Source organism: Elgaria multicarinata, chromosome 13 (genome assembly GCF_023053635.1).
Source record: "Elgaria multicarinata webbii isolate HBS135686 ecotype San Diego chromosome 13, rElgMul1.1.pri, whole genome shotgun sequence".
NCBI lineage: Eukaryota > Metazoa > Chordata > Lepidosauria > Squamata > Anguidae > Elgaria > Elgaria multicarinata.
The window spans coordinates 25,562,353-25,575,777 of record NC_086183.1 but is presented as its reverse complement, the minus strand read 5'-3'; the positions used below and the strand labels follow the sequence as shown (position 1 = coordinate 25,575,777).

Below are 13,425 nucleotides of genomic sequence, written 5' to 3'. Positions count from 1 at the left end.
AACCTGGCGCTGGAAAGATAGCAGCGTTGGTGCCAGGCAAGCCTCGTCAGGGAGATCATTCCATAGTCTGGGGGCCACCACCGAAAAGGCCCTGTCCCTCGTTGCCACACTCTGAGCCTCTCTCGGAGTAGGCACCCGGAGGAGGACCTTAGATGTTGAATGTAGTGACCGAGTATATTCACGTCGGGAGAGGCGTTCCATCAGGTATTGTGGTCCCAAGCTGTGTAAGGCATTATAGGTCAAAACCAGCACCTTGAATTGGGCTCGGAAACATACAGGCAGCCAGTGCAAGCGGACCAGAGCAGGTGTTATATGGTCGAACCTTCTGGTTCCTGAAATCAATCTGGCCGCTGCATTTTGCACGAGCTGTTCTGTATCACTTCCAAGATGCAGTCTACGGCAATAGGCTGTGCTTAGCGGCCAGACAGCACAACTCCCTCCTGTGCTGAGTTTCCTGTTTCTGCTGCTTTTTGCTTCTCTCCTTCAGGCGCTACGGGCGCTTCTGCCTTCTGGCTACGGTTTCTCTTTCTCAGTGGAGCCTTCGTCTGGGCCGAAAACAAAAAGGCGGAGAGAAAGAAGAAGAAGCAAAGCAAAGCCCTAAAAGCAGATTGTAACACAAAACAAAGAAACAAATATGCAATGTTGTTAGTCAAGGGATGAAGAAGGAAGGACCACCTTTTCTAATTTCTCCCATTTTTTGTTTTGCTTTTTGGGCAAACTGGCAGACAGGGGTTGATATTGAAATGAAAAGGAGAACAGCTTACTTGTTCAGGCAGAGGACTAGGACCAAGGGAATGAATGCGCTCCATTGGCTGGCCTCTGTGTGCTCTAGGAGAAGAAAACAACAGCAACTCCCAATCAGTACTGTACTTGGGTACTGTGGGAACACAAAGCTGGACTACGTAGGACTCAGCACTGAACCAGCACATCTCTTCTGATGTTCTTATGATGAGCTTCAATATTTCTTTGAAAGCTATATGCTCCAGCAACGTCCCTCTGAGCAAAACCCAGTTTCGTCTGGCTTACCTGCTAGGGAGAGCTGGAAGATTGTCTTGCTGGAGCCTTCTGGGTTCCAGGCCTGGCACTGGTATTCGCCCATATGCGACTCCTTCAGATCAGAAAGCTTCAGTGTGTTTCCTGATGTGGGCTCAGGAGTCCATTCGGACTGTGATTTCTTCATCCAAGTCACTTGGGGCAAGGGGTTGCCCTTTACCTCGCATCGTAGCACAACAGAGTCACCTTCATTTACAACGAAGTGGGTGTCATTATTTATTTATTTATTTATTTATTTATTTATTTATTTATTTATTTATCATACTTATACCCCACTCCTCAGCCAAAAAAGGCTCTCAGAGCGGCTTACACTTAGCAAAAAAGACATGTGTAAAGCTTTCCGCAGCTGCAAGAATCCAAAGAGACAGTGAGATGCTACCGCCGTTCTTATGCTTTGGCATCACCAACCACCCCAACCCAGGTCAAAGAAATAACATCTGTCCACAAATCAGGAATGTTAGCCTGCCATAGTGTAATTTTAGATTCTGGGCTGAATAGTCTCTTAGATGGCAATACACATTCCTTCACTTTCCAAAAGGTGATAGGCCAGCCCTGGGGCATTTGGGGGCCATCCTGCATATTCTGTTAAATGGCTAGTTTGGAAAGATGGCCATGCTTACTTGAGAGCCAGCGTGGTGGTTAGAGTGTCAGCCCAGGACTGGAGAGTCCCAGGTTCAAATCCCCACTCAAGCACAAAACTCGCTGAATGGCTGTGAGCCATTTACTACATCTTAACCTAACCTACATCACAGGGTTATTGTGAGGAGAGAAATGGTGAGGGCAGAGATCCATGAACGCTTCCTTGAACTTCTTGGAGAAAAAGCGGGATAGACACATGATGAATAAATAGACCCACACCTGCAGTAGCTCCACCCCTTTCTCCAGGGCTCCGATGTCCTTTATGACTGATTCAAAGAAATGTGTTCCAGCCAAGCTAGAATCAGTGGGGTGAATATCTGCTTGTCAATTTAGCACATTTTTCTTTTCTTTTAAATCAATACAGTAGTAGGTGTGTGCACGGACCCCCCCCCCAATCTGCTTCGTGGCCCGATCCGGAAAATCCGGCCTTCACTTCCGCCTTCAACCGGGGCCTCAATTGAAGCCCGAGACAGAGGCAGGTAAGCGTCCCTCCTCCCTGCTCCCTTACCCGGCGCCAGCGCTGCCACCGCCCCATGGATGGTGGCGCCGGCAGCGCCAGATGAGTCCCCCTCCCCCCCACTTACCTGCAGGCGAAGCTCCGGATTGAGGCGATCCTCTTCGCCTCGATCCGCAGCCCCCCTGACTCTCTTCGCCTCTGTGTTTTTCGGAGGCAAATTAGGCCGCCTCGCTCCTGCTTCTTTGAACCGAAGAGAAGCGGAGCACATCCCTATACAGTACTACAAACACTCTGTGCCTTAAGAATAAGGCCAGATCTGCATCAAGCAGGACAAAACACTTTGAAAGCACTTTGAAAACGGTATATGGAGTGTGTCCTGGGTCCCAACCATTGCCAATACTGTTATAAACCATTATATAGCAGTATTGTAGATCCTGCCTAAGACACCACAACCAAACTTTTCCCTGGGATTTTCCTGGAAAGAGCTATTATTTCCTTATCAAATGGGTTGATGAGAGGTTTCACTTTAAATGAAGGGGGTTTGGTGTGTTTGGAGCTGCTGGTGCTGGGTGTTTGCCTAGTTGCAGTGGCGAAATGTCTAACTTTCCTACTTCCATGCCAAGTTAATGGTTGTGGCTTTACCCAGGCTGAAAAAACACTGGCTGAGTAAGAGGACCCGTCCCTCCCACAGCTAATATTGACCCTAGCAAATGTCGCCTCCCTTGGTAGAGCTTCAGAATGCAGCCTGACTTCATCTCCAAAGGAGCCAGCGGTCAAGAGTCCGTCAAATGCCATTCTCTTAACTAGGGTGACCATATGGAAAGAAGGACAGGGCTCCTGTAACTTTAACAGCTGTATAGAAAAGGGAATTTCAGGCAGGTGTCATTTGTATGCATGCAGCACCTGGTGAAATTCCCTCTTCATCACAATAGTTAAAGCTGCAAGAGCCCTGCCCTCTTTTGCATCTGGTCACTCTAGTATAGCTCCTGCAGCTTTAACTGTTGTGACGAAGAGGGAATTTCACCAGGTGCTGCATGCATACAAATGATACCTCCTAAATCCCCGTTTCCATACAATTGTTAAAGGTACAGGAGCCCTGTCCTCCTTTCCATATAGTCACCCTATCTTAACATGGAAGGATTCTTTCTCCTCCATCCCCGATTTGCAACACCCACTGGACCATACTGCCTTTCCAGGCACAGGGTCAGGGGTAGGGTGACCATATGAAAAGAAGGACAGGGGTCCTGTATCTTTAACAGTTGTACTGAAAAGGATATTTCAGCAGGTATCATTTGTATATACGGAGAACCTAGTGAAATTCCCTCTTCATCCCAACAGTTAAAGCTGCAGGAGCCCTGCCCTCTTTTAAATCTGGTCACTCTAGTATACCTCCTGCAGCTTTAAATGTTGTGATGAAGAGGGAATTTCACCAGCTTCTCCATATATACAAATGACACCTGCTGAAATTCCCTTTTCTATACAACTTTTTAAAGATATAGGAGCCCTGTCCTCCTTTTCATATGGTCACCCTAGTCAGGGGTATTTCTAGAAAAACAAACCTGGGCATTGCTATCTGCCTCAAAGAGCTGGGAATTAATCAACCACCTTTATTTTAATGGGCTATATAATTCTGTGGTGATCCAAACATAAAGGAAAAACTTACTTGTCTTTGAGCGTATAAGTTCCGCATGGAGCTCTGGCTTCTCGGGTGGGTCTGTAAGACAAGAACAAGCCCTTTCGGTGAGCGGTTTCGTCCCATTAGGATTCAGAAGAGGGTAGGAGAGAGTCTTATCCCACGATCTCTCTCTCTCTCTCTCTCTCTCTCTCTCTCTTTTGTGTGCTCTCTCATATGACCTATAAAGCTCTATATGGTTCGGGTCCAGGTTATTTGAAAGAACGTATTCTCCCCTATGAGCCTGCCCGTACTTTGAGATCTTCTGGAGAGGCCCTTCTTTTAGTCCCACCTTCTTCACAGGCACGCTTGGTGGGAACATGGGAGAGGGCCTTCTCGTTGGCTGCTCCGGTGCTCTGGAACTCTCTTCCCAGGGAAGCTAGGCTGGCTCCCTCCTTGATGGGCTTTCGGAAGCAGGCTAAAACTTTTTTGTTCAAGCAGGCCTTTGGAGAATAATCCAGCCCTCCATCTATGTTAATGTTTTATAATTTTGTTGTGTATTTTTTAATTGTTTATGGTTTTGTTTCCCTCCCCCCTCCCCCATGTATATTTTAAACTTTGTAAGGCCGCCTTGAGGCCCAGCATTGGGCAAAAGGCGGGATACAAATAAATATAATAATAATAATAATAATAATAATAATAATAATAAGTTCACACCCAACCAATGGAGGTTGGTGGCTCCAATGTCAGATGGTTCTGACTGAAACGCAGTGTGCATTTATGGCCCCTCTAGCATCCGAGCCTTCACTGCACACAACACTCCTCTTTCCTCTGCATCTGTCCACAGGCAGTACAAGCCATTGTCACTTCCTTTTCTCCCATTGCTTATTGCCTTTGAGCCTCTCTGCTGCCTCTAGTGGCTGGTGATGGTAATGGTCGGGTGCCATTTTTCTCTTTGACCCCTTGCATTTATGTTGCTTTGCTTGGAAGAAAAGACTAAAAAGTCAATCTTGTCCAGCATACTGTTTCTGCAAGTGGCCTGTCGCAGTGTAGGTGGGACATTCCTAGCAGATTCTACTAAGTTGACACAGACTCCATAAAGTCATCCCTTGACAGGGCCAGGCAAAGGTGGTAATAGGCCCAGGCCAGATGGGAAATGAAGGCCCCATTTCAAACTGCTCATTAAATATTTTTAATCAGTTCTAACTACATATGAACTAGAATGATTTATTTAAAAGGTAATGGCAAGCACTTTTATTCAAAATGTATATAAGACATCACTTCTTCACATTCAGAAATGCTTTACGTGCTTTTCTTTGGGCAAATTCATCACCAACAACAGAAAAATCAAGCAACTTTGCCTTGTCAATGTTAATGTTCAAAACTGCTAATCCATTCAAACGTTCTTGCACCATTGCGGACCGTTTTAGGACACTAAAGCTCCTCTCATTAGAGGCCACTGTTGCTGGCAATGACAGAAAAAGGCACAACGCAATGAGGACGTTTGGGAAAATGTTGCCCAATCTCAAGTTTAATATTTGACCATAAACTTCCTTTGGTGAAACAGCATTGAGTTTGAAATTCACATCAAAAAAAATTTTTTTTTAAGAAGAAGCACTTCACTCAGTTGAAATATGACTTGGGTATCGCAGCTGAAACTGATTAGCTTTTTGTGACAACTCATTCTCATCTAACTGCTTAAAGTGCCACAAGAAAATCAAAAAGTCCACAAATGTCCCCGATTGCAGAAAAGCAACGTGAAAGGCCATCAATAACAAAGTCAATTATGCTGAAGAGGAGAGCTACTTTGCAACAAATCTTTACCAAAGGGTTCCCTTTGCCTCTACCAGGGGGACTCGGAGTAGCCCCTCTCAAATTCATAGGCCCATGCCAACTGCCCCCCGCCCTCTGCCCAGCCCTGGCCCTTGATAAGGCTGTTGTGTCTTACTGCATTTTTCAGTGGCAGTCAGGCTTCCTGGCAGAAGGCTTCATGCCACTGCTTAACCACAGTTGCTTTACAGCAGCTTTGCAGCATGTTGATCAGAAATAGACACGGTAATTTTTGGCAAGAGCTAATTCCTGTTTCATAATCTAAAGGGCAAGGGAGGAGCTTCGCCTGAAGGACAAACTGAGGGAAGCCTATATTGCACCAATCTATATTTTTTCCGGGTTTTTCAAGTTCATAAGATTAAAGAAGAGCCTCGTGTGGCGCGGAGCGGTAAAGCAGCAGTTTCTGCAGCTGAAACTCTCCCCACGGCCTGAGTTCAATCCCAGCGGAAGCTGGTTTCAGGCAGCCGGCTCGGGTCGACTCAGCCTTCCATCCTCCTGAGGTCGGTAAAATGAGTATCCAGTTAGCTGGGGGAAAGGTAATAACGGCTGGGGAAGGCAACGGCAAACCACCCCGCTATAAGGCCTGCCAAGAAAACATCAGCGAAAGCTGGCGTCCCTCCAAGAGTCAGTAATGACTCAGTGCTTGCACGAGAGGTTCCTTTCCTTTTCAAGATTAAAGAACTCCTAGTTAAGCACACTGAGGTATCTAAGAAGGTATTGTTTTTCCCATATCATAATAGGGGGAAAATCCCTCTGAATAGGGGTTATGTTAGGTGCCCAAGAGAGGAACAGCCAGGCCAGGGATCTGTCCATTGAGGCAAGAGAATGAATGACATGCTTCACAAAATCTCTAAGCAGAACTGATCTACATTTTTCTTGAACTCTTTCCCACAATTCATTTCAGTTCCAGCTCACCCAGACTTGAAGATCAGCCCTGGAGAAAGTGAACATGCAAAGTGGCCCCTTTGGGACAGGGGGGACGGATCTAAAGAGTCACTCACAGTTGACGTCCAGCTGGATAGTCTCCGCCTTGTACACAAAACTGGTCTCATTCCCATAGCGGACGCTGCAGGTGAGATTCTGTCCATGGTCTGCCACTGAGGGTATGAAGTTGACCATGGTGCTGTGAACATGGGTGCCGTTTGGCAGCAGGTCAGAGATCCCGGATCTGGCTTCTTCAGAAATGCCTTCCCAGGTGATGATCGGAGGCTTCAAAGCACAACTTCCTGGGGTTGTGCAAGTGATGTTTACTGGGTGTCCTGCTCGAAGCTTTCCCAGTATCTGTATTTCTGGGTTTTCCAGTGCTAAGAAGAGAGGAGAAGAGTCAGCATACAGCTGCATCCACCAGGTCTGTATTCCATCCACACCAGCTGTGCTTCATCTCCAACAAACTAAAAGCAACAGATTGATATTCCAATCTTAGAATGGACTAGTGAATCCCTTTAGTTTTTTATCCCAATCCCACAAGGGTAGCTTTTTTAGCCAACACCTGCCAGGAGTGAGGTTTATGGACCTTCAACCTGTCTGACCTGAGGTTGAAACCAGATTTAGTCATATGTAGAGTAGACCCATTGAGTAGGAACGGCTAATTTTTCTTCCATTGATTTCAGTGGGTCTACTCTATGACTAAATCTGGATCCAATCCCTGATATTCATTTTTAACTCCATCTTTCTATATGGGCCCACTTTTAACTTTCCTTTTTTTTTCCTATACGTATTCTACTGCAGTCTCTCTCCCGCTCCTTCACCTGCCTGCACTCTATATTCCCCTTTAAAAAAAAATCCCCAGCAGCCTGAGTAGATAAGAGTAAAAAAAATAAACTGCATATTCTTCTGCAGTTTCTTTCTCTCTCTCTCTCTTTCTTATGCATGTACTCTGTCTTTCCCTTTAAAAAATTCCAGCAGCCTGAATAAAAAAGTGGCAAAAATAATTAAATAGCTGATGGATCCGCTAGCTTAACCCACTTTATATGATCAAGGTATGACCCAGTTGTGGCTTCTGACTCACCAGTTGAACATCTAAACTATAATTCACAGAGGGAATACCATGTAACTGCATTAATACTAGAATTGCCAGCTTGCAAACCAGAGATTCCCAGAAAATGCATCACCAACCTGGTGGATAAAGCAATGGCAACTGCTCATGCCTGTTTTTCCAGACCATAACAAGCAACCCTTGGAAACATGCCCTCAAAATATATTAGAAGCAACAAGTTGTGTACACAACAAATTAAAAAGAACGGGGCATCACAGAAACATTTCAAGGTCAGGGTCTGTGGAATGATGGACAGGCAGCCTTATGGAGAGGCCTTTTGAGCAAGAAGTGGGGCATGAAAACTGAGCATCTCTAAGACAAGATGAGTGCAAAAAGAAGCTGAAGAAAAATCTGTGATGGTTCAATGGGCAGAAGAATGGGCAATGGCAGGTGTTGTTAGATTAGGGTTGTGCAAACAGGGAAACATTTGGCTTGGAAATGTTCATTTCTTTCAAGCATTTGCAAAGCTCCAGATCTTTAACTTCGAGGCTCGACTTCTGCAATGTGCTCTACACAGGGCTACTTTTGTGCCTAGTCTGGAAACTTCAAATACCGTATTTCTTCATTTGAAAGATGCACTTTTCCCCCCATATAAACTTCTCTAAAAATGGGGCGTGTCTTAGAATCGCGGGTGTTTCTTAGGTTTTTTTTTTTCTGTTGGTGGTACTGAAATTAGTGTGCATCTTACAATCGATGGGATATTACAATTGAAGAAATATGGTAGTTCAAAATATGGCAGCCAGGCTGGTCACCGGTACACCTAGGGGGGACCACATCACACCAGTTTTAAAATCTCTTCACTGGCTGCCAATTTGTTTACGGGCGAAGTATAAAGTGCTGGTTATCACATTTAAAGCCCGACATGGTTTGGGTCCAGGCTACCTGTGGGATCGCCTTCCCCCATACAATCCGCCCCACACACTCAGGTCCTCTGGGAAGAACTTCCCTCAGCCAGCCAAAACTAGGCTGACAGGTATCACCCAGAGGGCCTTCTCTTCTGCTGCTCCCAGACTGTGGAATGGTCTGCCAGAGGAGAGTCATCAACTTAACAGTCTTTTAGCATTTAGGAAAGCTATCAAGACTGATCTCTTCTGGCAGGCCTATCCAGTCGCGGATTGAGAGCCTAGCTCTGGTGCTGATAAAAATGATTAAAATCTTTAATAATTCTCTTCTGTCTCTAGAATCTAAAATCCAGTGGAATTTTAGGATGCTTTTAGTATGGTTTTAGTATGTTTTTTAGGAAGTTTTAACAATGTATACTATGTTTTTAATCAATATTTTATGTATTTGATACGTATTGTTGTTCCCTGGCTTGATCAGGATGGAGAGGTGGGTAAGAAATAAATGTATTATTATTATTATTATTATTAATTGTGGGTGGTGGTGGGACTGCTCACAAAAAAAAAAAAAAAAATCAGTGTTTGCCACACTGGCCATTTTCTGAGCTTGCAGGGCCTATAACTGCCAGCCAAGACTTTGTGTCTTCATTGACATGAAGAGCAGAGTTGAAAACCCGCCAGCTCGAAAATGCCCACCACTGAAAATCCTTGGGCCAAGGAGGTCGTTAGCATGAGTTCATTTCTGTTCCAGTGCAGCCATTTTTGGAGCTTCTGATTTTGGTCCTGGTCTTGGTTGCAAAAGGCAAGTCAGGGAAGGATGTGTGTGCTGTGGGGGAGCTGCTGGAGTGTGCCTGTGCTCTCCGGATGCTGCCGGCAGTGGTTTGAGCGGAGGTGTTCCATATCCATCGCTGTAAATGCTTGCCCCATCGCTACTTCAGATAGAGATGTATGCAGATACAAAGAACATGAGAAGCCAGGGAGAAACAAGGCCTTGTCAAGGATAGAACGAGGGATGGGGGCAGAGCTCTAAGACGTCCTTTTGAATCAATCGGAGTTGTCTTATCGTGGGCAGTGTGAGAGGCGCTGAGCTGAAGGATTTCTCAGGCTCCTTCGTCAATCCTGCAACGGCACCGGAGATCACTCCAGGAGGGGCAGAACCTCTCCCTCTTGCTCTGGAGCCAACAGAGGTTTTCCCTTTTCTTTTAAGCATCACCTTGCACCTTGTTGCTCATGTGGTTGTGGCACACCGTGGATCGTGCTGCCCAGAAGGGTCTATGCATGGCCATGGGCAAGTGTGTGTGGGGTGGGGAAAGCCTCTGGATTTGTGGCAGTGGCTTTATTGATGTGTTTTGTGTTGATATTGACAGCCCACCCCTACCCAAAGGCTCAGGGCAGGTGGGAGCATCAGCGGAGCATCAGGCATCCTTGCAAGCACTCACTTGTTACACTCACAGACGGTTGGCCACGACGTTTGTAATCAAATTTTGCTTTGGGCTCTTTCTCCATTTTGAAATAGTAGTTTCCTCTATCACGTTCTTGGGCATCGTTGATGGTGAGGGAACAGTTGCCTCCTTCCAGATCCTCAGAGAGATGAAAGCGATTGAGAGCGAAGTCTGCAATCTCTTTTCTGTCATCATTGGTGGCCACTGCAGGATCGTTTGCAGTCTTTCCTACCTCATACCAATATCCATACAATGTGGCAAAGATGCTAGCATCACCTGGATCGTAAGTGAAACTGCAGGAAATGAAGACACAGAGCCCCTCCGGTACCGACACAGCATCGGGGGCAGTCATTGTATACTTTCTTATATCACATTGCACGCCTGCAGAGAGGAGAAGACAAGAAACTTAACCATCCAGGTAGGTTCCCAGTCCCCTCCCTGCCTCACCCCAGTATTGGAAAAGTCTGGAGAATCCATGGAGCAGACAGTGTGTTGCTCCCATAGCTCTGCCCCCTCAGCCTGCCCCTAGTCCTTACCCTCCCACAGAAGGCAGGTTGAAACCAGGCCAAGAATCAGGACTTCAAGGAGATGGTCCATCTTCTCTTTTCTTCTGCCCCCTAAAACTTCAGTAGTTCCTCTGTCAGCTGTAGGATCCTAAGAAACAGAAAGAATGAGGAGGGAAAAGTATGTACAGAAACGTACACAAAGAGGCCTCCCTTCAGAAAACGTTAAAGCTAGATTGTTGATATTTGCAATGCAGGATGGAGAAATTCATCATCATCTGGATTGTGCTCCACTCCCCGGACCCCTACTGGACATCCAACCCTGCATGTTGCACACAGTGAGCCACTGGTCAGTCCATAGACACCTGGCAAGCAGTGAACAGCTCCCTGTTCATTTGCCAAGATGTTTGTTGTTTATTCGTTCAGTCGTTTCCGACTCTTCGTGACTTCATGGACCAGCCCACGCCAGAGCTTTCTGTCGGCTGTTGCCACCCCTAGCTCTCCCAAGGTCAGGTCTGTCGCCACCCCTAGCTCCCCCAAGGTCAGGTCTGTTGCCACCCCTAGCTCCCCCAAGGTCAGGCCGTCGCCACCCCTAGCTCCCCCAAGGTCAGGTCTGTCGCCACCCCTAGCTCCCCCAAGGTCAGGCCGTCGCCACCCCTAGCTCCCCCAAGGTCAGGTCTGTCACCTCCAGAATATCCTCCCTCCATCTTGCCCTTGGTCGCTCCCTCTTCCTTTTGCCTTCCCCTTTCCCTAGCATCAGCCTCTTCTCCAGGGTATCCTGTCTTCTCATTATGTGGCCAAAGTACTTCAGTTTTGCCTTTAATACCATTCCCTCAAGTGAGCAGTCTGGCTTTATTTCCTGGAGTATGGACTGGTTTGATCTTCTTGCAGTCCAGGGTACTCTCAGCATTTTCCTCCAACACCACAGTTCAAAAGCATCTATCTTCCTTCGCTCAGCCTTCCTTATGGTCCAGCTCTCGCAGCCATAGGTTACTACAGGGAATACCATTGCTTTAACTATGCGGACCTTTGTTGTCAGTGTGGTGTCTCTGCTCTTAACTATTTTATCAAGATTTGTCATTGCTCTCCTCCCAAGAAGTAGACGTCTTCTGATTTCCTGGCTGCAGTCAGCGTCTGCAGTAATCTTTGCACCCAGAAATACAAAGTCTGTCACTGCCTCCACGTTTTCTCCCTCTATTTGCCAGTTATCAATCAAGCTGGTTGCCATAATCTTGGTTTTTTTTAGGTTTAACTGCAACCCAGCTTTTGCACTTTCTTTTTTCACCTTTGGCACTGTGCAAATAGCAGCCATATAGCAGCCATCTATGCAGTTTGCGTCAATGGCCCCTTTACCAACGCCATTTGTTACAAAAAAGGCAGAGCCACCATTTTATGCAAAGTGGCACCTTGGCAGACCAGCCGGAGCCTCCGTGCTTGTCCCACTCAGCATGTGATGAGATGGTCAAGCGTGGCGGTCCTTAGCCTGGAGTCCAGGAGGCCAAGCAGGGGGATGTCTGCTGGACTCTGCCTTCTTCCCAGACTCCCAGTGTTGGATCCTGGAATGGATCCGGTTTTACTAAATTCCACTGTTTTAGAAGTGTCTGGTGGCATGAAGAAATATGAAGAAATCAGAAGAAATGTGTTTTCTAAATGTCAAGGTCTCAGCTGGACTGTTATTGAATTATTGGCTTGAGATGTTTTTCAATTAGTCAATTAGTGATTGCCATGACTGTACAGTTTTGCCTTATATAAGTGCCTGTGTTTTGTATGATTTATCTTCCACTCCATCTTTACCTCATCTGTAATGCTGCTGCGGTATAGTATAATATGATATGATTGGTTTGTGAGTATAACTTGTGATGCTGTAACTGAACTTCTATGCCAATAAAAAAAGGCTTTATTTAACTAAGCAAAGAATCCTGAACCTCATTTGTGTCTTTGCTGTGTTCTACGCTGAGAGATGCTTCTAACTCTGCTTGTCTCTGGAAAGAGAATTTAACTCCCAACACCCACAACATCCCTATTTGAAACAGGATGTTAGAGGCAACACATGTGTGATTTCAATAGTGACTGTGGCCACAGCTAGACCTAAGGTTTATCCTGGGATCATCCAGGGTTCGCCCCTGCCTGAGCACTGGATCCCCTGTGTGTCACCTAGATGAACAGGTTTGACCCCTGGATGATCCAGGGATAAATCTTAGGTCTAGCTATGGCCTGTATCTTTCTGTCTGTCCACTGTGTGGAGGACTAGTTTCACTCAGGATCTGAAGAATTGGACATCATCACAGTAGCATCAATACCCAGCCTGGACAGAGATTTGGCAGAGATACTTATGTTATTTCATCACGTCTAGTAAAGCAGAGCATAACGGATGCCAACTGCAGGAAAGAGATAAATCTTTGTTCAGCAAAACTAAGTGTGTGTGGGTGGGTGGGGGGGAGGATTGCAGAAGATGAAACTCCAATATATTTTAATGGCCATCAATTACCATCTTTGGGGTATCTTCCTGATGACTGAGGATCCGTTTTCCCTCAGTGTTTGGAAGATTTTTCTTCAGTGACCCAAATATTTGAAATGGGCAAATAAATATACCAGGTTCACTTTCTCCTGCATTCTCCTGCACTGAAACAAAATTCCTGCCCATCCGCCCCAACCAAATTCAATAGGTACAGGGTGTCTTTTCCCCAGCGCAGAGAAGACCATGAAATACCTGCCTGCCATATTGTTGTTAGAGATTAAGAACCTGTCAAAAACAGAAGTGTTAACTCTAATTCAGCACCACAGACATGGTGGAATACAGCAGGGTTCAAAGTAGGGATGGCGGAGGACTCCATCGGAAGGATCACGTTTTAGTGGCTCTGGATCACTTCTTTGCGAGCTGCCCCAACTCGAACAGTATGAGTCAGTCCAGCTCATGGACTTCCGCCATGCGCAAAGCCCTCACGGTCTCCTTCCTGATGCTGACCCCGGCAAAAAGAGCGCAAGGGGGTTGCGCACAGTGGTGGCAGCAATGGC

At 46.2% G+C, this 13,425-nt stretch overlaps 1 protein-coding gene across 1 annotated transcript; it reads right to left on the bottom strand.

The window, feature by feature from the left end:
- Positions 1-399: 399 nt before the first annotated feature.
- On the bottom strand, positions 400-10,259 carry LOC134408392 (sialic acid-binding Ig-like lectin 8). Its single transcript, XM_063140651.1, has 6 exons — positions 9,905-10,259; positions 6,593-6,895; positions 3,813-3,863; positions 1,027-1,239; positions 765-828; positions 400-597 (listed from the first exon to the last, which is right to left on the bottom strand). The coding sequence occupies exons 1-6, from the start codon at positions 10,257-10,259 to the stop codon at positions 414-416; spliced, it is 1,170 nt and encodes a 389-aa protein (XP_062996721.1). The 3' UTR covers positions 400-413.
- Between the last annotated feature and the right edge of the window lie 3,166 nt (positions 10,260-13,425).